This window comes from Macaca thibetana, chromosome 17, assembly GCF_024542745.1.
Source record: "Macaca thibetana thibetana isolate TM-01 chromosome 17, ASM2454274v1, whole genome shotgun sequence".
Lineage (NCBI taxonomy): Eukaryota > Metazoa > Chordata > Mammalia > Primates > Cercopithecidae > Macaca > Macaca thibetana.
Window position 1 is genome coordinate 12,886,506 of NC_065594.1, and position 26,399 is coordinate 12,912,904.

Below are 26,399 nucleotides of genomic sequence, written 5' to 3' on the forward strand. Positions count from 1 at the left end.
AAAATGATTGTAAGAGCAACACTGTAGGTATATTGATCTATAATAGTAGTAGTGACTTGGGAAAACTTAGTGGCTGTTTGAGAAAATAAAGTTAACTGCTTTGACCTGTTTTTCTCATTGTGAGTTCTTCTGAAGCATAGATAACCAATTGGAGAATAAGCCAGTTGCTTTCGGGGTGATTGAAATTAACATTCATTCAGCCTAAATTGACTTCTGTTGGTTTGAGAGGTCCTTGACTGAAGTGCCAAAGCAATAATATTGGTGTAAATGACAGATCAATACGGAGTTTTGACTTTGTGTCTTAAACCCAATTTGCTTATCTCATCGCCTTACTGAATCTCTGAATCAGTTTCATTCTAGTGCTGGGAGCAGATTTCTCTTTGTTCTCTCTTAGATCTTTGCTATTTTGGGGATGTGGAAGAGGAATAGGGATTGAATTTCTGTTTCAAAGAGTTATTTTTTGTATTTTCAACAATTATAGATAGTTGAGAAATGAACTATAATTAGGTATTAATTTTCTATAGTCAGTACAGAAGTGTCAAAGTGTTTGCTAAACTGTTACCTAATTATTAGTAGTTGCTTTTTTTATGTTAACAGTAAACTTAATGTAAGAACATTTTTAGTGTTTTCAGTGATGTTAATCCAATTGGAATATTGTTAGTATTTTTAATGACCCTAAAACTTTTTACTTTTAAGGAGCTTATAATTATAGCTAGGTGATATTAATTTTGATTGAAATTTTGACCACTTAAGAACCTCAACATTTTCCTTATAATAACAATATTAAGGGCATACTATATACCATTGTTTTTGTTTTGTGTAGTGATGCTGGAAATAGTGACCGAGTAGTCATTCAGGAGATGTTGAAAACAGTGGCACAATCACAACAACTTGAAACAAACTCTCAAAGGGATTTTAAAGGTAGGTGATCAAAAGACTTCGTTTTACGAAGCTGCCAAGCATTAGTGCTCTCTCTCTTTTTTTTTTTGAGTTATGAAAGTGAACAAGAGAGAAGTATGATCTCTGTGCTCATGGGAGTTTATAGTCTAATGGAATTGAATTTTATGTGAAAGAGGATTATTTGTGCCATCCATTTGATATTTTAGAACAAGATGAATAAAAATATGTGCTTTCAAATAAGAAAGTACATGATTTTAAAATAGCTGTTCTTATGACCCAAGTCATATGTTCATTATCAAATATTTAGATAAAAAAGAAAATAATATCAGCTATATTCCCACCATCCAGAGACAGCTACTATTAACAGTTTAGACTTTATCTTCCAAGCATTTTTTTCTATATATATGCATACATTCTTACTGGTGAGATTTTGTGATAGTAAATATGCCATCATTTATTGCTTTTGATATTTTTTGCCAAATTCTCTGTCTGAAAGTGGGTATAGATTTATACTACCAATAGCAGTGTTTGGGAGTGCTCATTTCTCTGTGACATTTACCAACACTGAAGACAATTCCTTTTAACCTTTGTCAGTTTGAGTGGAGAAGATAGTGTTTTGTTCCTCCTTACTGAGTGCGATAAATTTTTCCTTTGTTTAATATTGCTCATTTTTATTATTTTGTGAATTCCCTGTACATATTCTCAGCTGATTTCTTTCCTCAGTCTCCATATTTCAAAATAAATTTACATTTATGAATTTATTTTTTGCTACTATATATGGAGTCTTATATTTTCTGAATGTTTTATATATGTAAGTTACTAACATTTATATCCTACTTTTATATCTTGCTGTGTTATTAAATTCTCTTACTGTTTGTAATTGTCTTTTGATAGTTTGAGGTTTTTTTTAGATGTATATCCATATAATCTGTAAATTATTTTTCCTTTTTCTTTCCAATTTTTATGGCTCTAAATACTTTTTCTTCTCTAATTATGTTGGCCAACCCCCCAATAGTGTGCTTAATAGTGATAGAGATAGCAGATGTCCATGGAAGGAAAGCCTTAGTGTTTTCCCATAATTAATTGCTGAATTTTGGTCTGAGGTATATATATTTGATCACGGTAAGAAATATTCTCAAGTTCCTATTTTATTGAGTGTCTTTAACACAAATGTGTGTTAAATGTTGTCTGATGCTTCTTTTTCATACATGAATGTGCTTTTGTGATTTTTCTTTAGTTCATTAATATCATAGGTTATATTACTGGATTTTCTAATATTAAAACTTTTGCTAGGCACAGTGGCTTATGCTAGCAATCTCAGTGCTTTGGGAGGCTGAAGCAGGAGGATTGCTTGAGCCTCGGAATTCAAGGTTGCAGTGAGCTGTAATTGCACTACTGTACTCCAGCCTGGGTGACAGAGCGAGACTGTATCCCTAAAAAAAGGCAAAACAAAACTGTTCTGCATTTCTAGAGTAAACGTCACTTGTCATGTTGAATTAAAATGCTGTTTTCTGCCTACCAAGTACTGCTTACTCACTATTTCCAACATCACTATGCAAAATAATGACATGTATATGTAAATGTAGGATATACTGTGCCATTATCCTCAATCTGTTATTAATATTATAAGAGAAATGTTGAAGATCTGTTATTATAAGAAATTTAGTTGAAATTTAACATTTTAGTCAAAATTAATAATACCTAATTACAATTACAAACCTTTAAAAGTGAAATGTTTTAGGGTCATTAAAAATACTAACAATATTTTACCACCCAATTACAGTTGAAATAACCTTTCACATGAAGCTTACTGTTCCTTAAAAAGAACAATAACTATTAATTAACAGTTTAGAAAATACTTCGACTCTTTCACATCCATAAAGATGTTATTCTGCTCCTCTGCTCGACTCTCTTACATAACTGTTTAAATTTGGCGATGATCCTTTTGTATTGGTCATTTTGTTAAAAGTAAAGTGAGTTTTCCTGTGCTTAGGAAGCAGAGGCAGGCCAGAGAGTTTTTTCTAGGTCTGGGGCTCTACAGCTACCTCTTGTATTAGTTTTACAAAGTGATCAAAAATATATGACACTTTACTTGAGGCCAGGAGTTTGAGACCAGCAAAACCCAATCTTGCCAAAGGGGAAAAAAAAAAAAAATAGGCTCATGCCTGTAGTCTTAGCTACTTGGGAGGCTGAGGTGGGAAGATTGCTTGAACCCAGGAGTTTGGGATTGCAGTGAGCCATGATCGAGCTACTGCACTCCTGCCTGGGTGACAGAGTGAGACCCTGTCTCTCAAAAAATAAAATAAAAAAATAAATTAAATAAATGACCTTGTGTTCTGAGCTCTATTCCCTATCTTATTTTCTGTCACCTTTATTGGGATTCTTTGTCTCTCTTTTACCTGTTCTCAGTTTGGATTCTGTTTCTGGAATTTCTTCTCATTGTGGAGCATTGTCTTATTCTCGAACTCCTGTCCTCAAGCCATCCTCCTAGCTTGGCTACCCACAGTGCTGGGATTGCAGGCACAAGCCCCTGCACCAGCCACAGCCACATGGAACATTGTCTTAGAAGGGAGGTTCATTTTGGTATTCTCAGAGTCTACTGTTCTGTCAGACCTTACTGCGTCAGGGTTCCCTTGGTCTCACCCATAAATTGGGCTCTGTTGAATCTCCCACCTCGGTAAGACTGCTGCTTTCTTTGAGACAGTGTCTCTCACTGTGTTGCAACAGGCTGGAGTGCAGTGGTGCCATCACAGCTTACTTCAGCCTTGACCTCCTGGGCTCAAGGAATCCTCCCACTTCAGTCTCCTGAGACTGCAGGTGCAAACCACCAGGTCTGGCAATGTTTTGTATTTTTGTAGACATGGGGTTTTGCTGTGTTGCCCAAGCTAGTGTTGAATTCTTGGGCTCAAGGGATCTGCCTTCCTCAGCCTCCCAAAATCTTGGGATTACAGGCAGATTACAGGCATGAGCCACTGTGCCTGGCCTACTGCTTTCAAATTGGCCCCATCATGGTTTCTAGTATATTCCTGTGGGTGATTTTGAGCTTTTCCTATCCTAAAGTCTGTCAAAATCTTCCTCCCACACCGTTGCTGATACTATGTGGGCCTTTGCAGTTTTAGTTTCTTATTCTCATGTGCTCATGTTTGGGGTTCTTGGGTAAAGCTTGTTGCCTAGTTTCTGTAAAATGTTCATGTGTTCTTTGTCTTGGAATCTTTAGTTGTTCTGTTTATTTTTATGGGGCAGATCCAAATGCTGCATGCCACCAGTTCATCTGCTAGAAATAATTTGTTAATGTAATGAAAAATACAATACTGGATTCAGTTTCTGTCTCTACATTATTCCTGAACCGTGTTAAGGCTGATCTGTGATTGTGGCCAGATGGAATCTTACTTTATGGTGGCCAGATATCTTTATGCCTTGTTGCCTACATCTCTTGCACCACTATTTTCCAAAGTCTATTCCTTGGAATTTAATATTTTAGATTAAGATGTACCACAGAAATGTGCTGCTGAGTAAAGTTATTTTGGGGAAATGCAGCACAGTACTTCCTTGTCTTGGTAAATTTTAGTGTATATAAATAAAGGTTGCAATGATTTCTACTACAAAGTAACCTTTTAACTTCATTTAGCCTAGTGTTTCTTGGTCTTGTTTGATTATAGATTCTTTTTTTTTTTTTTTTACTAGCCCTGCCAATGCAAGATCTCACAATATTAAAAACTCAGAGCTGTTCCTATCCATACAAATATTTAGTAAAAGGCGAAAGATTTATATGATCTGAAGAGAAACCGGAGTATGATTGTAGTGTTTTAAAATAAAAAATAAAGTAATTTTACCGTACTTATAACTTTATCTTTGCCAAAGGGAAGAGTAGTATATCAGGCTTATTATTTAGGATTTCACCCTGGATAATGGGGAGGAAGAAAGAGACAAGTTAAAGTTTGAGTGAACTCAAGTTAAAGTTTGTTTTGTTTCTCTTTGACTCAGTGGTGTTATTGACAGAAGTTGACAAACTCACCAAAGATGCTCAGCATGCTTTGCGAAGAACCATGGAAAAATATATGTCTACCTGCAGATTGATCTTGTGCTGCAATTCTACATCTAAAGTGATCCCGCCTATTCGTAGTAGGTGCTTGGCGGTTCGTGTGCCTGCTCCCAGCATTGAAGATGTAGGTCAAGTTACGCTTTTCTGAAAAATCAGTTCAGATTCTCTGTATACTGTATGCTTGTTGTAAAAGAAGAGAAGCATATCAGTAATTCAAGAACATTTACAGACCTGGATGCAAAGTGTTAATATATGAACAAACTAAAGCGTATAGTTATAAATACCAGATGCCAATATATAGAAAGTGTTTTTCCCTTTAAACCCTCTTTACCTTGAAAAAGTAGGTATTACGAATTCCACTAAACTAGGTAAGGGCTAGTTATTTACTGTCTTCTTTCTCAAGCTGATTTAGCTGTCTATAAGAGGAGGCCGGAATATTGAGAAAATAGATTTTACAAAGAGATGATGTGGGAATACCTAATCCCTAGGAAGGGAATTAAAGTTAGTATGAAATAACATTAATATTTATATTTATACACACAGATATATTTTTTCTCTATCATTCTTAACAACCATCAGCAAAAATTATGATTCCTCACATTAAATATCTTTCCTGCTTTTAATAGATTTTGGGAGATTTCATGCAAAGTAGGGGTAATATGTAACATTGTGTTAGATGCAGAGTGGTAAGTTACTTTTATATAAGTTTCACTTATAAGAATTTCGAGAGTAATATAGTTATAAGGGTCTAGAAGGATATCAACAGAAATTAATGTGCTTTTTAATGGATTGCCCATTTTTGTTAACTTTATTTGTAGATTTGCCACGTGTTATCTACTGTGTGCAAGAAGGAAGGTCTGAATCTTCCTTCACAACTGGCTCATAGACTTGCAGAGAAGTCTTGTAGAAATCTCAGAAAAGCCCTGCTTATGTGTGAAGCCTGCAGAGTGCAACAGTGAGTGGAAGGAGTAGTTACATTCTAGGACTTCGGCTGCCAACCTTCTTGGCACCAGGGACCAGTTTTGTGGAAGACAGTTTTTCCATGGACTGAGTAAGGGTGGGGAATAGTTTCAGGATGAAATTGTTCCACCTCAGATTGTCAAGCATTAGATTTTCGTATGGAGCATGCAACCTAGATCGCTTGCATAAGCAGTTCACAATATGGTTCATGCTCCTATGAGAAGCTAATACCATCACTGGTCTGACAGGAGGCGGAATTCAGGCTATAATGCTGGCCTATCCGCTGCTCACCTCCTGCTGTGTAGCCCATTTCCTAATGGCACAGACCAGTGGTTGGGGACTGCTGTTTTAGGACATAAGCACACTTCTTTTTAACTTCTTGTATTCTCTTTTTGTTGTGTAGATATCCTTTTACTGCAGATCAAGAAATCCCTGAGACAGACTGGGAGGTATATCTGAGGGAGACTGCAAATGCTATTGTCAGTCAGCAGACTCCACAAAGGTACCATTATAAAACGATGACAGTAAAGATTTCATTATCAAGATATCATAGAACATGTATTAACTACTTTATGCTAATGCCACATCACTTTAAATTATAATTAAATCCTGAATCTACGTATTAACCTTTTAAGGAAAATGTAGGATTCAACTTCAGAAATTTAGTGGTGCAGAATAGTTGGTGTGTGATATTGTGGCTTTTATTAAGCTGTAATATCGTGGCTTACATGTGATCATGTAAAAGTGGAGTTTATGTTAATTTTAATTTTCCTTTTAGGATCTCAGATACTTAATAGTAACATATAACACAAAGCTAGACATAATGTGTGTAGCTTTCTAGGAAAGGACAATGTATAACTTTGCAATTGATGATGCATCTTGTGCTAGAAAGACGCCAGACTATAAGTCAGACTTCTAGTTCTTGTCCTGAACTTCTAGCTAAGTGTTCTTGATCACGTAACTTCATTTTAGAGTTTTATCTTCATTTGTGTATTAAAGATATTATTATTGCCTCGCCAAGGGTACTTGTGCCTTTGTTGTGAAGAGCAAAAGAGTTATTAATGGTTTGAGTAGATGACCATGGGTTCTACTAAGGATAGCATTGTGTATATACCATTTTTAGAAAGTATTTTTTGACACATTTGCTGCAAAATTGTTACCATTACTTCTGTGGGTCTATTATTTGTAGGTTGACGATTCTGAAAATACCTCAGCCGCTAGTAGTTTCACTTATGGCAGTTTTGATTGAGAAGCACAGTTTGCTTTTCTCCAAATAAAAAATGACGACGTTAAGGCCCACTAACTTTGGAGAGTATGGAGAAGGTTCCTTAGACTTGCTAAAGCACAGTCTCATATCCTTGTTGGCTTTCTGAGCTTAGAAATGATCTTTGGACCTTACAGAGGGTAGTTGATCATTTTAGGGTTCAGAATAGACTGAGTTCAGAATATAGACTGAATAGGCTACAGCCAATAGAACTTATGCTTCCCTGGTCTAATGAAAATAATAGTGAGAGGAATATGCCATGTTTCTCCTTTTAATGATACATCTGATGAATTCTATTTTTTATAAGAAATTCTTCAAAGGTATTGTAATATATAGATTGGTGGAGGTGGATAGTGAATCATACATAGTGGGTACTTAGTATTTCATTTAAGGTTTGCTTTGAATTCTCAGAATTCAATTATTTTAGTTGAAGAAATCAGTATTTTTCTCCAAGAAGTACCAAACGTTATAAGTAGTCTCATTAGAAAAGAAACTTTGTCTTTAGGAAAAAAAATTCGTTGTATTTTATAAAATGTTGATTATCAATAAAGAGACCTCACCCTTTAAAGAGATAGAATTCAAATAAAGCATGTCTTAGGGGCCTTTTACTTTTATAAAAGATTTCTGCACTGAAGATGACTTTCTTGTTTTTGTTCTGATATTAAAGAAGAACAATTGGTAGTAGTAGAACGTACCTACTTTTAAGGGATTTAGGTACTCGATGTTGTAATGTTTTTCAATTATCACATGCGTTTTTAAAACTACTTGATTATTCCTTTGCTTAATTCTTCTAGCTGCTGTTACAAATTTCTTCTGGTTTTCCTAACACATTTTGGCAGCTTATAAATGAACTTGTGCAAGAAAAGGTGCTCCTGTTTCCTGTTCAAACTAACAATTGTAGGAATTGATTCCATTGTGCCGCATAAAAAGAAATTTTGCTCAATTCCCGAAAGCCTTGGGGCTGGCCAGAAGCCCTGGAAGTCTGGTATCTTTCTGATCACTGGGCCGCACAGTTCCAAATGATTACTTCTGATTTCTGTCTCCTTTGTCTTGCTGGAATATTTGTGGTCTTGATTTTTCATTTAATCTGTCTTAGAAGAGTCATAATTTTCTAATTTGAATAGCAGCTAATATTTCATGAATGATTATGTCAGCTCTTACACCATGTAATTTAATTGATATAACAGACCTCTGAGAAAAATATTAACTTTTTAGATAAAAAAAAAAAAAAACGATGCTGACATTTACGGAGATTAAGTAACTTGTTTAGGGACATTCCGTTATTAGTAGAGACAGTTCTAGAATACCCATGTTTCTCTGACAGGAGAGTTTGTACTCTTAATCACTTGTAAGCTATTAGGAAATAATGACACAGACATGGTAAATGTAGAATATATTAATTTTGTAAAACAGTAATAAGACTAACAAAAGATACATGTTAACATGTATGCACTACACACAGTATAGTTACTTCAGTTGTGTAGGTAACTACATCGTGAATCAACTTTTCAGAAATAAGCTATATGCATATATTAAAATAATTTCATACCATATGTCACTTATTATTCAAGCTTTAATAATCTAGTGTTATTCTTGGGATGTCAGAGAAATCACAGGCTTTTGAGTCAGGACTGAATTCAAATGCTGGCTCAAATACATGAGTCTTGATGGAAGCCTGACCTTTCTGAACTTCAGGTTTGTTTCAGTAAAAGGGCATCATTGTTGTGGGGAATTAATAGTATATTGCAGTGAACCTAGTACAGAATTAAGGTGTTAAATACTTTCACAGACATTGGAAAGGGTGTGGACTTTGGAGTAAGACAGATAGATCTGTGTTAAATCATACTTTGCTGTGGTCAGTTTTATCAGTTACTTAAACTATCTGGGCGTTAGTTTTTTCATCTGAAATAAATGAGCTAGAGTAAGTACTGAGTTAAATCATTTGTTTCAATTCTTACACATAGCAGATACCCCCAAAATGCTAGTTCTTTTTTTTCTCCCCCCACTTTTTTTAAGATTTAATGTGCCAGGGCTTCATATTCCTGATGTCTTTAGGATTGACTTCTGCTTTTTAAGAATTCTTAAGAATCACTACCTGGATTTATCTGAGGTATGGAACATCTGTACTGTTATTTTAGTAAAAATTCAGAAGTTTTTTCCCTTTGAGATATGTGTATTTGAAACTCTCTCTTTTTTTTTTCTGTTTTAAAACGTCGTATGTACATTTCTCTCCTCTTCCCCTTTCCCTCCCTAAAATATGAGAAGGGCCTAGAATGAAGGACTCAGAGGTTTGAATGTTCCCTGTTCACTTAGTCTGGTTCCATGCTTACCTGTAAACCTTTGTGCCGCCGCTTTTATGACAGGGACAGCTCTGTATCCCTGCCACATTGCTTTTTTACTGTGCAGTCTAGGCAGTGGCATTATATTATATTTCATGCGTATATTATCTTTTGTCACCTATGTAGTTGACTTTTTAATGTTTTCGTGACCATTTTCTGGATGTTTCAGGTATCTCTCTGGAGAAAAGAAAAACATTACTTGACATGTCATTAAAGTTTGTTAAATTCTATGGTGTGAATAAGCTCAACCCTCGCTATTCATGAAGTCTCCATTTCTATCTGGTATTTTCAGGGTGTTTTGATATAATTAGGAACCCTGAATATAGACGTCTCATTTTAAAAGAGTTCTGGAAATGTTCTGTTTCAAAAATGAACTGAAGTTAGGAGAAGCCTCCATATGTTTATCCTAGTATGATAACCTGTTTAAGAAACAACTGTTATTTCTTACTAGATTGTTTGTTAATTCATAAAGTTAGTTTATAAAGTTGTTAATTCTGTATTGGATTGTTTGTTAATTCATAAAGTAAAACCATACAGTGGGAACTTGGAAAAATTACCCCTTATTTTCTTCACAAAAGATCAATTATTTTGTTTTATGTAGACTCCTTGAAGTTCGTGGAAGGCTGTATGAGCTTCTAACTCATTGTATTCCTCCTGAGATAATAATGAAGGTAACCCAATTTCAGATCTTGAACTTTTTACAGCTATAAAATTTGGACACTGGGTATGTGATCTTAGGGCTTTTTGCAGTATCAAGATATCACCTCTTTCTCTCCAGCTCATTAATTGCACATATTTACTGAACCTCTGTTGTGCCAGGCACTATAGAGGAATGCTGAAGAAAAGAAGGGAGGGCCTGCCTCAAGTGAAGTTATATTCTAGTGGTGTGAAAAGGAGAACAAATAAGTAAGAGAATTTCAGAATGTTGTAAGTGCTATAAAGGAAAGAGCAATATGCAGTGATGATAATGGAGGGTGGGGCTACAAAGAAAAAAGTGAAGGTCCACCCTTCCATTTTCACAAAGGTAACCACTTTTAACGGACCTCTTTTCTATTCACATAAAAACAAGTATGTGTATATATGTGGTTTCACAAAACTGCTCAGTTTTCTGCCCTTTAGTATGGATCTTGTGTCATGACCATATGTATAGATTTACTTTGTTCTGTTTAGTGGATAAATGGTTTTCTGTTGTGTGACTGTATCATGCTTTTTCCAAACATGACCTCCATTGGTGGAACTTTAGGTTGTCTACAAATTATTATTGTTATTATAAATAGTGCTGCAGTAAGCGTCTTTACACTTATATTCTTGCACCTTGTGCAGTTAAATATTTGGAATTTAGAATGTGGCTGATACCCACCACATTTTTACATCATGGAAAAGGTACCACAGTTTTTGCTTTTGGATAAAGGTGGTTGATTCACGTAAAAAATTAAAGATCTCACATATATAAAAGAGAGTATGTTTAACTTTAATCTTTTTGTGAATGGGAGAAATAAGGCATGCTTAGCTATTTTGTTAATGATTTTTAAATTACTAATTATTTTTCTTTAGGGCCTTCTCTCAGAACTGTTACATAATTGTGATGGACAACTGAAAGGGGAGGTGGCCCAAATGGCAGCTTATTATGAACATCGTCTACAGCTGGGTAGCAAAGCCATTTATCACTTGGAAGCATTTGTGGCCAAATTCATGGCACTTTATAAGAAGTTCATGGAGGATGGATTGGAAGGCATGATGTTCTGACTTCTATCAGTTATTCTTGCAAAGATTTCTCAGTATCAGTATTTACATACAGCTTATATTTAAGAGCTGTGGGTAAATTAACTGTACTTAATCATGTTGTATTTGTGTTTTTCTGGTAATAACTGCTGTGTGAACTATTATTCATCCTCTACGTTAAATAATGGCTCCTATACTATAGAAGTATGTAGTTTTGTACATAACTTAGAGACTTTAGAGTCTTCAGAAAATGATTTTAATTTACTTTAAACATTTGCTATTCAAGTATTCATTGTTGATCCTCCTATTCTCTTCCGTCTAATCTCTCACCTGCTAAAGGAGATTTACACATTAGAAAGCAAAGATTATATTCATTTATCCAGATGGCCATTTTCTGCCACAGGTAACATAATTGTTTGACAGGTCATTATATTTAATTCTAGTTTCTCTCAGTGAATAATTATAGTTTTGTAGGAAATGTAAGAATTCATTCTGAAACATAATTCTTGGTATGGACAAAATTGCAGATACCATTTCTGTTGAGGCTGCAGATTTCCTTATTTCAGTGGTTCAGATTAGTATTAGGTCGGTACTAGGAAGTTTTCATTAATTTAAGTACTTGAGACTCTTGAAGAAAATTCAGAATGAAGTTCTGGAGAAAGGTATGTTACTGTAGTAATTACTCTTTGAGCAGGTTTTGTTTTTTGTCATTAGTTCTGCCCTTTTTAATTAAATATTTGAGTTCATAGACTGAAAGGTTTACTTGGCAAATTTGTGTGACAGACTCCGAACAATTCCTTTACTATGAAGTATAATTTATAAAATAAAATATACCCATTTTAAGGGTGCAGTTTGAGTTTTGACCAGTGAAACTACAATCCCAATCAAGGTATAGATTTCGTCACCATCTGTATCCCTCCATATCCCTTTGCAGCCAGTTCATCCCTACCCTGGCCCAGATGATCACTGATCTTGTCATGCCAGTTCAAAAATTTAATGGAATCAGATATTGTAAGCATTCTTGTGTAATACTTCATTCTCTCTCATTATTGAGATTCATCCATATTGTTGAATGTTTCACTAATGTTTATTGTTCAGTATTTTTGTATATACTTTTAAAGCCTATTCACTTGTTGATGGGTCTTTGGTTTGTTTCCAGGTTTGGTTATTATGAATAAAGTTGCTGTGAATACTTATGCGTAAGTCTTTTTGTGGACAGGTTTTTATTTTTCTTGAGTAACTACATAAGAGTGCGATGACTGGGCATACAATATTGTAAACCTTAACTTTTAAGTTGCTAAACTTTCCTAAAGTTGTATTACCTTACACTTCTACCAACAATATAAAAGAATTCCTGTTGTTCCTATAGTATTGACTTAATTGACTTTCTATGTTGTTGTCCATTTATATTTTATTACCTTTTTTATCTTCTACTTTTTCCCTCTACTTATTTTTCTAGATTATGAACTTGGAAATTTAGATAATTAACTTTAGACTATTCTTTTCTAATGTCATTTAAAGTTATAAATTTCACTCTGAGTACTGATTAAGCTTTTTAATATTCTGCAAATGTTAGTATTTTAGGTTTTCATTTCTACTTAGTTCAAACTTTTCTAATTTCACTTGTGATTTTTTTTTTTAACCCAGTGAATTACTTGGAACTGTGCTGTTCAGTTTCCAAGTACTTAGGGATTTTCCAAATCTACTTTTACACCTCCTCTGTCTTTCTTACTTTTTAGTCTTTTACTGAGAGATATTGGAATCTCCCTCCATAATTATGCATTTTCTATTTCAGTTCTTTTGGACTTCATGCATTTTGAAGATTGTTCTTAGGTACTTGCGTATTAGGATTGTTATATCTTGATGTATTGACTCCTTTATCATTATGAAGTGCCCAGTTGCTTCTCTGTCTTTTGGCTAAGATCATGTGTATGAAATGCCCTTTTTTATTTCTAGTAATATTCCTTGCTTTGAAAATCTACTTTTTCTAATATTTATGTAGACACTCCAGCTTTCTTTTGATTAGTGTTTGCATGGTAGGAGTATTTCTTCTAGCGTACGTCTGCTAACAAGTTTCTCAGTTTTTGTTTCTCTGGAATGTAGTTTACCATTTATAGACTTCTTGGTTGATTTGGGTGTTTTAAAGCCCCACCACTTTGAATATGTCATTCTGCTGCCTTCAGGTTTCTATTGTTTCTGATGAGAAGTTAGCCAGTAGTCTTGAGGTTGTTTCCTTTTACATGATGAGCCAATTTTCTTTTGCTGTTTTCAGTATTTCTCTTTTCTTTGGCTTTTAGTAATGTATGATATGTCTACATGTAGTTTTCTTTGTATTTCTCCTACTTGGGCTTTGTTGAGTTTCTTGAATCATTATTATGAGTTATGTTAGTTGCTTTGAAGTATTTGTTAAACATCTAGCCTCACTCAGAGTCAGTTTCTTTTGGCTCTTTTTTCTCCTGTGTACTGTTAAACTTTTCTCTTTTTTCCCTGTCTGGTAATTTTTGGCTGAAAACTTGACGTTTTAGATAATATATTTTAGCAACTTAGGATTCTCTTTTCTTTTTCTGATGTTTTTTCCTCTTGACGGTTTTTCTTTTTTTTGTTTCATGGATTGCTTAGATGTCAGCTGTGTAATTTGTCTCCACCGCATTGTGCAGTTACTGATGTTTCTGCTCAGTTGCTTTTATTTTAGCCTGGCTTCATCTTTCTGTCTGTGTAGTTTAGTGACCAACCAATGATGTGAACAGAGTTTATACTTAGACATCATGAGACTACATGCGGAATGAGGAATGCATTCAAGGTTGCAACCAGTCCTCAGTACCCCTTGGTTTTTATTTCCTAGTTTAGCCATCCATCAGGTATATGTGTGAGCTTAGCTTAACCCCTCTATGGTTCTTCCACCTCTAGGATCTCTCAGTTTAATTTCTGATTTGTCTGTCAATGGCCATGAACTAGGCCTAGCAACTTAGGGCTAGCAAAGCTATTGTATGGATTTTCCCCATCTTTTTTGAACCAAGTCTGCCATTTGTGTCCAGCAAAGCAATGAGTTTTCCTTGCCCCGACCCTGAATCAAGTCCACTGCTCGGGCTGCATCCAGCCCTAAACTCATAAAGCTACATTTTTGTTGGCCAAGTGACAGGTGTATGGTTGTATCACCAGGCATAGAGGGTCATAATGTTGCTGCCATTTTTATCTGCAGCTGATCACTTTTGAAATAATAGACATTCTTCAATTTGTTGTTTGACTTTAATCAAGTTTAGTATACTGAATTTTTTTCTTTTTTTTGATGATTTTGTTCACTGCTGTACTTAACTGCAGTTGGAAATCACCCAGTATCTTCCTGTTTCTGTTAGTAGAAGTAGCCATCCACTGATTCATTTCTTCATTGCTTTTGTAGATTCAAATTTCAGTCTGGCATCATTTATTTTAAAGCCCAAAAAAGTTTGTCATTTCTTGTGAAGCAGGTCTGCTGGCGAATTATCTTAGAGTTTTTTGGCTTAAAAATGTCTTTGTTTTGCGTTCCTTTTGGAAAGCATTTTCAATGGACAAAATACAGATGGTTTCAAAATACAAAATACAGATGAAATACTGTAGTTTGACAGTTTTTCTTCCCTGTCTGTATTTTGTCTTCTGGTTTGTATTGTTTTTGAAGAGAGATCTGTAGTCATCATATTTTTAATTTTATTTACTACTATGGCCGCTTGTAAGATTTCCAACTTCTCTTTATGACTAGTTTCCAGCAGTTTGAGTAAGATGTGTCTTGGTGTGATTTGTGTGTGTGTGTGTGTGTTTATCTTGCTTTACACTACTTTAGGTTTGTTGCACTCCTTGATTTATGAGCTTATGTATTTTATTAAATTTTGAAAAATTGATTTTGAATATTTTTCTACCCCCTCCTGTAAGACTAATTACATCTCTATTTGGTAGTGTTGCATAAGTCACAGAGTCTCTCTGTTTTTTTCCTAGCTTTTTTCTCACTGTTCTACAGTTTGAATCATTTCCTTCAAGTTTTCAGCTCTGGCAGTTTCATTTGCTGCTTTTTTATATTTCTCATTGTTTTTATGTTTGTCTTTATATCTTTTGAACATATTTATAATAGCTCTTTTGAAGTCTGTCTGCTTATTATATCTGTCATTTCTGGATCTGTTTCTGTTGACTGATAGTTTTCTGGTTGCGGGTCAGATTTCTTGCCTTTTTGTATGTGCATTAATTTGGATTGGATTCTGGCTCTTTCATTATTACATTGTCATGTTACATTATCAAGTGTCTGAATTCTGTTTATTTTTTTTCTTAAACTGTTGGACTTTGTCTTGGCAGACAATTACAGTTGACCCTTGAACTACACAAGTCTGAACTGTGTGTGTCCATTTATACGTAGATTTTTTTTTCAATAAACAAAAAAATTTTTTGAGACTTAATTTGAAAATACTCATAGAAAAACACATAACCTAGGACTATTTTTTAAATTTTTAAAAAGGTACATCATAAATGCCTAAAATATGTATAGCTACTAGTCTGTTTCATCATTTACTATGATAAAATATATACAAATCTATTATAAAAAGTTAAAATTTATCAAAACTTTCACAAACTCAGACCATACATGGTACCATTCATAGTCAAGAGAAATGTAAACAAATGTAAAATTCGGGGGTCTTCTGCCCCCCGTGGCCTGTTAGGAACTGGGGCCACACAGCAGGAAGTGAGCGACCGGTGAGCACCAGAGACTTTTACCACCTGAGCTCTACCACCTGTCAGATGAGCGGCGGCATTAGATTCTCATAGGAGTGGGAACTTGTTGTGAACTGTTCACGTGAGGGACTTATGTTATGCCTCCTTATGAGACTCTAATGCCTGATAATCTGAGATGGAACAGTTTCATCCCCCTCTCTTCCCCAACCCAACCTGGGGTCCATGGATAAACTGTCTTCCACAAAACTGGTCCCTGGTGCCAGAAAGGTTGGGGACTGCAGCATTAAATTATAACTGCATAAAATTACAGTACATACTATGCTGCCGTCATATTTTTGTAGCCACCTCCTGTTGCTATTGCAGTGAGCTTAAGTGTTGTGAGTATTCATTTAAAATGCCATGTAGTACTAATATCTCTGAGTGAGCAGTTCATCTCTCCAGTAAATTGCATATGGCAATAAAAGTGATCTCTTGCCGTTCTGAAGTATCTTTCACTATGTGTAGTGCAATAACATAAGCCTTGAATAACACCATGAGACCCATACAGAGGTTACTGGTGGTGCTGGAAGTGCTCAAGAAGCAGAGAAAAGTCATGACGTAAGAAAAAGTTAAATTTGCTTGTAAAGTACCTTTACAGATTGAGGTCTAAAGCTGTAGTTGCCCTCCATTTCAGACGGTCATCTTGAAGTATCAGTACAGTACTGTAGGTGTAATTTCTCTTCCGTATCATTCAATATTTTCTGTAGCTTGTAACAACACAGTATATAAGACATAAACAAAATGAGTTGACTTTATGTTATTGGTAAGGCTTCCAGTCAACAATAGGCTATTGGTAATGACATTTTGGGGGAGTCAAAAGTTATACAGGAGTTTTTGACTGCTATGCCTTTAACTCTTGTATTGTTCAAGGGTCAACTGTATTTGATTATCAGCTTGTTCTTTTTCATGCTTGTTTGTAAACTTTGTTGGATTCGGCCTGGAGTCATCTTTAGTCCTAATTTAGCTTTACAATAGGGGCATGATATTTCTGGGTTTTCTACTGCATGCCCTGGAGATCACTGAGGTGTAACCATTCAGGTCACCAGAACTCAGATATCTTCCAGCCTTGTGGGAGCTCTGGAAATTATTCAGCTTACAGTTTTTATTTTATCCATGGTTTTAGTTACCTGTGGTCAACTGCAGTTTGAAAATATGTGGCCAGGTGTGGTGGCCATGCCTGTAATTCCAGCACTTAGGGAGGCTGAGGCAGGAGAATTGCTTAGCCCAGGAGCCCGATATGACCTGGGCAACATAATAAGACCCTGTCTTTACAAACGATAAACAAAATAGAAAATTAGCTGGGTGTAGTGGCATGTGCTTGTGGGCCCAGCTGCTAGCGGGGCTGAGTTGGGAGGAGTACTTGAATCTAGGAAGTTGAAGCCAGTCGGCTATGATCGTGCCACTGCACCCCAGCTTGGGCCACAGAGCAAGAGCCTGTCTCAGGGAAAAAAAAGAAAAAAAAAATCCAGAAATAATTTTTAAGTGTTACATTGCATGCCATTCTGAATAAGGAAATACAATCTAATCTTCCACCATCCTACTCCATCCCACCTAAGATGTGAACCCTCTTCGTCCAGTGGATCCAGACTGTATCTGCTACTTGCCTATTAGTAATCAACCAGAGATACAAGGCGGCTCTGACGTAGGAGTGCTTTTCTGGGTAACGCTCTTCTTTCCAGATCTCTGCCCAACATAGGCAGCCACCTCAGCCTCTCCGAATTCTGCTCCTTTTCTTCAACTCAGTGTTATCACAGTTCTCTATCTGGGTTTTTCCTTCCTACCCTGAAGCCAAATGTAGGGTGGGAAGGAAGGTTTTTCTTTCCCATCCCGCAGCCACTTTCCTCCAGGCAGAAAGCCAGAGTGATGGTAGAGTTGACCTCATTGGTTGCTTTATGTATTTTGTCCAGTTTTCTAGTTGTACAACGGGAAGGTAAGCCCATTATCAGTTAGTGGCAGTATAAGTCTTGAAGTTAGGATTCTAATCTAAGGCCCTGGTTTCCGTGTGTGAATCACTGTTTCATACCATTCTTTAAAAATCTATGATTTTATGTTTTATAATATAAGTTAAAATTTTGTTCATGGGGTTTGTAGTTGTGCAGTATGCATCACAACAGAAACTTGTGGTTTTAAGTGCTGTTTTACACTCTCAGATTTATCAGAATTGAGTAATAGTACATGAGATTTTTTAAAAAATTATAGCACTCTCAATCACAAAACACATTCCTTAAAAAGTAAAAAACAAAACAAAAAAAACCCTCAAGTGTTGGCAGCAATTTTCTTTGTACCTTGTTCCCAAGTAAAACTTAATCGTCTCATATTTTTCAAATTGATGAACAGATTTCTTTAGTGATTTGCTCCTGTTTTTTTTCCCCCCTGTTTACAGTTTCTGTGGAAATTTGGAGCATTATCACAAGATGTTCTCTGTTTGATTATAGTGTACAAGACTTACAATAAATTACTTTCCTTTCTGTAGCTTTGCAAAAATAGTGGTCTGCACAAACCTCAGCTCCTATCTAAATTGCAGCCTAATGCCAATTTACAAACACTGTATGGTACCTTTGTGGCTTAGTAGCTTGTGCGCCTTTTGCAGTTGTTTAATTAGCTGATTGCCCACTGAAGTTACCTTCTCTTTAATATAGCAGCCCCAGAAACTTAAGCAACTTCCTGAAGAGCAGCTGTGCAAAATAATTACTAGCTGTAGGCGTGCAAAGAACTTGACACAGTTTTTCCAGAATAACATTAAGTACCTTTATGTGATGCACTATGCTAGATTGTTCACAGGCATTCTCTCATTTAATTCTCCTAACACTCTTTGAACTAGACATTATGATCTTGTTTTGCAGATGAGAAACTGGATCCAGCTGATGATGGGTGCCACTCTAATAAATTCACAGCTACCAACCAAGAAATGGGCTGTCAACACTGCCCAACAGACATATGTTTCTCTGATCAAGTCTCCACAATGCCTTTTTCAAAACTTAATTTGGAGCAAATAACTTTACCTTCTTGTTAGGTATCAAAACCAAATCTGTATGCATCCTATGTTACCATATCCTCATTTGTATGCATCCTGTTACTATATCTACATTTATATGCAACCTATATTCTCCTAATACAGTAGAGAAGCCGCCCATCTTCCTTCTTAAGCTTCCCATTTTGTTGGGGTTGTTCTATGTTGATTATCTTTTTCTTTTGATAATTAATCATGTTTTCCTACTTCCTTGTTGAGTAATTGTGAATAGCATCCAGTGGTTATGAATGGTCTGGGCTTTAGAGATTACAGAAGAACGTATATGCAGAATTAGGGTTCAAGCTCTCTTGTTCTCTCTTTTAAAGGATTGCCCCTGTCATTTTCTAGCAGCAGTGGCTGCCCCCTAGTCTTCTGGTTCTTTAATCCAATAAGACAGTAAAATTTTCATAAGAATTTTAGCTGCCCATGTTAGTGATGACTATGACCTGCCCTCAGGCTAAATGCCCTAAAAAATTAAAAACTCTAGTGCTCTGCCCACCTTCCAATTGTTGACTCCCTTCCAGATTCTGCTGTTCTCTCTCCAACAGTTGTTTTTTCTACTACCATTTTATTATTTGTTTTCTGGTTTTTTTGTGACCTTCATTCCCTCCTTCTTGTTTGCCTGCTTGCCAGATTTTCTCAGTGGTATGTCTCAATATCTTTTTCTTGTTTGTGTATCTGTTGTAGGATTTTTTATTTGAGGTTGCTATCAGGTTTGCAAATAATATAACTCATTATTTTAAACTGATGACAATTTAACACTAATTTCAAAAACAGAGAAAACTAATAAAAATTCTACAGTTTAACTTCACCCCTTCTGCTTTTTAACTTTTGGTTATTTCTGTTTATATCTTATTATACTGTCTATGTTCTGAAAAGTTGTTGTAGTTATTATTTTTGATAGGTTCATCTTTTAGTCTTTCTATTCAAGATATGGATAGTTTACACAGCACAATTACAGTGTTAGAATCTTCTGTGTTTGTCTATGTATTTACTATTGCCAGTGAGTCTTATACCTTCAGATGATTTCTTGTTTCTCATTAACATTTTTTTCTTTCAGAACGAAGAAATCCCTTTGGCATTACTTGTATGATAGGCCTAGTGTTGATGAAATTCCTCAGCTTTTGTTTATCTGGGAAAGTCTATATTTCTCCTTAAATGTTTGAAGGGTATTTCACAGGATGTAAGTCTAGGATAAAATATATTTTCCTTCAGCACTTCCATGCCACTCTCTCCTGTCTGTAAGATTTCCATAGCGAAATCTGCTGCAAGACATATTGGACCCCCATTGTATCTTGTTTGTTTCTTTTCTGTTGCTGCTTTTAGGATCCTTTATTCATGACCTTTGGGAGTTTGATTATTAAATGCCTTGAGATAGTCTTATTTGGGTTAAATCTTAGTGTTCTATAATTTTCTTGAACTTGAATGTTGACATCTTTCTCTAGGGAAGTTCTCTGTTACTATCCATTTGAATGGACTTTCTACCTCTATATCTCTCTCTACCTTTTCTTTAAGGCCAGTAACTGTTAGATATGCCCTCTTGAAGATATTTTCTAGATCTTGTAGGCATGCTTTATTCTTTTTTATTCTTTTTTCTTTTGTCTCCTCTACCTGTATATTTTCTTTTTTTTTTTTTGAGACTGAGTCTCGCTCTGTCGCCCAGGCTGGAGTGCAGTGGCCGGATCTCAGCTCACTGCAAGCTCCGCCTCCCGGGTTCACGCCATTCTCCTGCCTCAGCCTCCCGAGTAGCTGGGACTACAGGCGCTCGCCACCTCACCCGGCTAGTTTTTTTTTTGTATTTTTTTAGTAGAGACGGGGTTTCACCGTGTTCGCCAGGATGGTCTCGATCTCCTGACCTCGTGATCCGCCCGTCTCGGCCTCCCAAAGTGCTGGGATTACAGGCTTGAGCCACCGCGCCCGGCCCTACCTGTATATTTTCAAATAGCTTGTCATCAAGCTCATTAATTCTTTTTGATCAATTATGTTATTAAAGGGCTCTAATGCATTCATTAGTATGCCAATTGAATTTTTCAGCTCCAGAATTTCTGCTTGATCTTTAAAAATTATTTCAATGTCTTTGTTACGTTTATCTAATAGTACTCTGACTTGCGTCTCTATGTTACGTTGAATTTCATTGTGCTTCCTCAAAACAGCTATTTGGAATTCTCTGTCTGAAAGGTCACATATCTCTGTCACTCCTGGATTGGTCACTGATACCTCATGTAGTTTGTTTGGTGAGGAGGTCATGTTTCCTGGATGACCTTGATGCTTGTGGATGTTCATAGATATATGGACGTTGAAGAGTTAGGTATTTATTGTGGTGTGGGCTTGTTTGTACCTGTCCTTCTTGGGAAGGCATTCCAAGTGTTCAGAGAGAATTGAGTTTTGTGATCTAAGTCTGTGGTTACTGTAGCCATATATGCATTAGGGGGCACCCCAGTAAAGCTGTGACTCTTGCAGACTCATAGAGATACTGCCTTGGTAGTCTTGGGTAAGATACAACAGAATTCCCTAGATTACTAAGCAGAGACTCTTGTTCTCTTCCCTTTTCTCCAAACAAATGGAGTTTCTGTCTCTCTCCATGCTGAGTTGCCTGGAGCTAGGGGAGAGGTGATACAAGCACCCCTATGGCCACCACCACTGGGACTGTGCTATGTCAGAACTGAAACCAGAACATCTCTGAGTCTCACCCAAGACATATAGCAAATATTGCCTGGGTACAACTGACGGTTTTCAAGGCTCAAGGGCTCTTTAGTCAGCAGATGAATTCTGCCAGAGCTGGGTTCTTCCCTTCAAGGCAGCGAGTTCCCTTCTGGCCCAGGGTGTGTCTACAAAGGTCATCCAGAAGCTGGGGCCTGGAATGAGGCCCTCAGGATTCTACCAAGTGTGCTATCCTGCTGTGGCTGAGCAGGTCTCCAAGTTGCAAGACAAAGTCCTCTTTACTCTTCCCTCCCCTCTCCTCAAGCGGAGGGAAGGAGTCTCTCCTGCAGCTGCAATTTGTACTGCCTGGGATTGGAGGGGTGATGCAAGGACTCCCTTAACTGCCCTGGCTGGTGTCTCACTGGGTCTTGTGTATCCCAAGTCTGCTGACCCAAGCACAGTACAGCACCAGAGCTTGCCCAGGAATTGCAGTCTTGCGGCCTAGACTGCCATTCAAGTTTATTTAGGACCCCAGAGTGCTTTAGCCCATGATGATGGTGCTAGCTGGAACTCAATTTCTGACCACTGGGATAGACAATTCCCCTCTGGCTAGGGCTAGTCTAAATGCTCCCTCTGTGGGTTCTGCCCTGTGTTGCTCTCCACTGTGACAGGGAAGCACTGAGTTGCAATGCAGATTCTCTCTCTCTCTCTTTTTTCTTTTTTTTTTTGACGGAGTCTCACCCTGTTGCCCAGGCGCTGAAGTGCAGTGGCGTGATCTTGGCTCACTGCAACCTTCACCTCCCGGGTTCAGGTGATTCTCCTGCCTCCCCCTCCCGAGTAGCTGGGATTACAGACACCTGCCACCACACCTGACTAATTTTTGTATTTTTGGTAGAGACGGGGTTTCACCATGTTGGCCAGGCTTGTCTCGAACTCCTGACCTCAGGTGATCCCCCTGCCTCGGCCTCCCAAAGTACTGGGATTATAGGCCTGAGCCACCATGACTGGCCTACACAGATTCTCTCTGCACCATGCTGCAGCTGATGGGGGATGAGAGAGGGGTGTGCAGGCAATTCAAGACTGTCTTTCCTACCTTCTACATTGCCTTTTTCTTTAATACAATGTTAAAACCAGGTACTATGATCACTCAACTGATTTCTTGTTCTTACATAGGTGCTTGCTTTTGTGGGTAGTAATTTGGTGTTCCTGCGGTAGGGGAGGGGAATGATCTCTAGGGGGTTCTATCTGGGCTTCTTGCTTCAACTCCTCCTCCAGCAGTTGCTTTTTATAAGTTTGTTCAAAGCTTATGGTTGTTACCTACTGGAAGATTGTCAGCCTTACCAGAAGCAGAAATTCTATCTCATTGTTTTATAAATATGATTATCTCTTTTTTTAGAAAAAAAAATCATTCATATACCTCACATCCTCATCTTGCACCCTCTCTCTACTCTTTACACATTTTTAAAGTGTTTTCTGTTCATATTGCCTACATCTTCTTAGTTTACAATCCATTTTAATCTGGTTTTCCCTCTTATAACTTCAAAAATACAATTTAGTCTAAAAGATAGGGATGTATGTATGTGTGTGTATCCATCCAGTGAATTCTTGCTCTGTATCCAGTGAGTTTTTTAATTGACCTCAGCAATATGTGTTGCCCTTTCTTGAATCTCCTTTTCCTGTGGTTTCCCTGAGACAAATACTCTCTTGTATTTTTTCACCTACATCTTTGGCTGCTCACTTTTCAGGCTTTCTTACCAAGCCATCAAATGTGGAATATGGCTTTATTCTCGACTCTCTGCTGCTCATAAGATTCTCTCCTTGGGTGACCTTATACATGCCCAAGGCTTCAAATACCATCTATTAGCTGATAACTCTATTTATATGAGCTCAAACTTCATCTGAATTTCACTTATACATCTAAACACCTATCTGACATTTGTTCACCGATACTTCAGAGACGTCTCAAACTGAACATGTTCCACACTGAACTTTTGATCTCTTCCAGCCCAAACTAGGCCTTTCCCATTGTTCTTTTCTCGATGTCATCTTTTCTGATTCTTTTCCATGTTCTACAGCAGTGGGGATTATCTGGAGTTCTACCTAATTTTCTTTATTCAATGACCAGCTTAATATCTGTCTTTTCCTACGCTCCTTTCCCCTTTCTACTTCTGTTCATGAGACAACTCAGTTTTGAGCTCAGAAAGAGTACATGTGCGGATGATTCCCACGTCCAGACATGAGCTGCTTTTCCTAATACAACCTGCAGCCATTTTAATTTTGGTTTATCTAAAACAAACTCACCAGCATCTGTTAAACCGGCTGCTTCTCTTAGCTTATTGCTTGTGTCAGGGTGCTACTTTTCCTCTAGATACCTGGTGTAAACTTTTGGCGTTAAGTTGACCCCCTCTCCATTTTGTCATTTGTCAAGTTCTGGCCTTTATCCCTCATAGATGGACGTTGCTTTCATCTCTACCTGTACTTGCCATCAAATGAACCATAACAGGCAGACTAGATGGACTCATGGTTAGGCATACTCAGATGAGCATAAGAGATTTATACCAAAAGCACGGGTATCATTCAAAATATAGCTATTTGTGCATTTAAAAATCTATAATTCTTCATACTCAACCTGGCAAGTAATTTCTATTAAAAAGAGACAGAAGTGTAAATATTTAGATTTAGACCACTAAGGGCAATTTCTATCCATTCATTTGTTCAAAAAAATATTTATTGAGTACCTGCTGTTTGCCGTGGCTTTTTAAAGATCCTGGGGATACAGCAGGACAAAACTGACATCAGTTTCCTTTGTGGAGTTTACATTCTGTCACAAAGAGATGAATGCAGGATGTTAGATAGATAGATAAACTGATAAATTATTGTATGTCATGTGTGCTGTGGAGGTGGAGAATTTTGGTTTGTTGTTTTATATAGAATGTGTTACACAGTAATTTACATAGTCCAGGCAGACTAAACAGTATATGCAAGACCCGAGGCAGGAAGGAATATGCCAGTGGAGTAGGTTGGGCAAATGGGAAAGTGGCAAAAGATGAGGTGAGAACATTGAGCTAACGTAGAGGTAAGGTGGGATATATCATGTAGGGTACTGGTTTTCTAGTGAATGTTTAGCAGCTGGCTCTCTGGGGAAAAAAAGATTAATAAAAGGTCCTGATCTGTAGTGTTTGCCAGTTTTTCTGCTGTAAACACTCTCACCATGGCCAATTTCAAGCTAGCAATGTAAGGTCAACCAGCTCTCAAAAATTCCTGAAAATTTAACAGTCAGCTCTTGTGAGCTGGTATAACCCTTCTTCAGCCATCATTGATATAGAGCCTTGATTTTTTTTTTCAAGTGAGAAGGGATGCCACTAAAGAGTATTAGAGTAGGCCAGACGCAGTGGCTCACGCCTGTAATCCCAAAGGAGGCCGAGGCTGGCAGATCAATTGAGTTCAGGAGTTTGAGACCAGCCTGGCCAACATGGTGAAGCCCCGTTTCTACTAAAAATACAAAAAATTAGCTGAGAGTGGTGGAGTGTGTCTGTCATCCCAGCTACTCCGGAGGCTGAGGTAAGAGAATCACTTGAACTGGGAGGCAGAGGTTTCAGTGAGCCGAGATTGTGCCACCGCACTCCAGCCTGGGCTACAGAGTAAGACTCCGTCTCTAAAAAAACAAGCAAACAAAAAAGTATTAGAGTTATGATGTGATCAGGTTTCTGTTTCAACAATCAACTGGCTCCTGGATTGAGAATATTAATTACATGTTAACATTTGTCTGCAAACTCAAGGCTTATAAAGTATTTTCTTTTTTTCTTTTTTTTTTTTTGAGACAGAATCTCGCTCTGTCGCCCAGGCTGGGGTGCAGTGGCCGGATCTCAGCTCACTGCAAGCTCCGCCTCCCGGGTTTAGGCCATTCTCCTGCCTCAGACTCCCGAGTAGCTGGGACTACAGGCGCCCGCCACCTCGCCCGGCTAGTTTTTTGTATTTTTTAGTAGAGACGGGGTTTCACCGTGTTAGCCAGGATGGTCTCGATCTCCTGACCTCGTGATCCGCCCGTCTCGGCCTCCCAAAGTGCTGGGATTACAGGCTTGAGCCACCGCGCCCGGCCAAGTATTTTCTTTGATTTACGTAGTGCTAGCTTACACATTGTTTTCAATTATTAATTGTCAATATTTAAAAATAGAAACATCCTTCAAAAACATAAATTTCTTGATTTTCTTAAAAAATCAGATTTGATCTTTATGTTACTAATTTAAATTGAGGATTGGCTATCTTTTTTACGTAGGTATGCATTTTCCATTTCTCACCAATTTTAGCTATTATTTTACAGTTTTTTGTTTGTTTTTAAAATATGGAGATGAGAAAAATAAACTTTCTTATAACCAACCCTTTTATCAAAATTGGTGTAAAATGAGAGGTAAGAGGGTTATATGGTTCAAGAAAAATTGAGCATGCATATTTCTTTACAGATGTAAAGGATATTTTTAATTTATAATAAAATATACCTATTTTGAAGGAATACAGTTTAATACATCATGAAACAAATCATACAACAGGTTATGATTAGATATGAAAGATGATTTTTTAAATTGATACACTGACAAAACATCAAAATTTAATCAGGGTGTGATTTTAAATTGAGTGAAATAAATTATGTTCCTGTAAAATTAGTATTTACTATATGAAAAATTGTCAGAATAGCAAAACAATTTGCAAATGTCAGTTTCATAAATGAGTACAATATATATTGACTTAGAAAAACATTAGCAAAGGTATATCTAAATGTAAGTATTATTTTGA

The 26,399-nt window shown here is 36.9% G+C and overlaps 1 protein-coding gene and 1 non-coding gene across 8 annotated transcripts in view; one reads left to right on the top strand and one right to left on the bottom strand.

Moving 5' to 3' along the window:
- RFC3 (replication factor C subunit 3) overlaps window positions 1-26,399 on the top strand; it is a 666,103-nt gene that overhangs the window by 44,528 nt on the left and 595,176 nt on the right. For 4 of the 7 annotated variants that reach the window (XM_050766090.1, XM_050766091.1, XM_050766092.1 and 1 more), the window contains exons 4-7: window positions 824-921; window positions 4,885-5,066; window positions 5,761-5,897; window positions 6,306-6,404. In XM_050766090.1, the coding sequence (XP_050622047.1) occupies window positions 824-921; window positions 4,885-5,066; window positions 5,761-5,897; window positions 6,306-6,404 (516 nt within the window). Of the gene's footprint in view, window positions 1-823; window positions 922-4,884; window positions 5,067-5,760; window positions 5,898-6,305; window positions 6,405-10,106; window positions 10,177-11,059; window positions 12,424-26,399 lie in introns of those variants that run through there. The other 3 variants (XM_050766088.1, XM_050766086.1, XM_050766087.1) reach the window with 1 other exon arrangement.
- Window positions 4,584-4,694, bottom strand: LOC126940931 (U5 spliceosomal RNA). Its single transcript, XR_007720989.1, has one exon. It is a non-coding gene; the product is annotated as a U5 spliceosomal RNA (small nuclear RNA).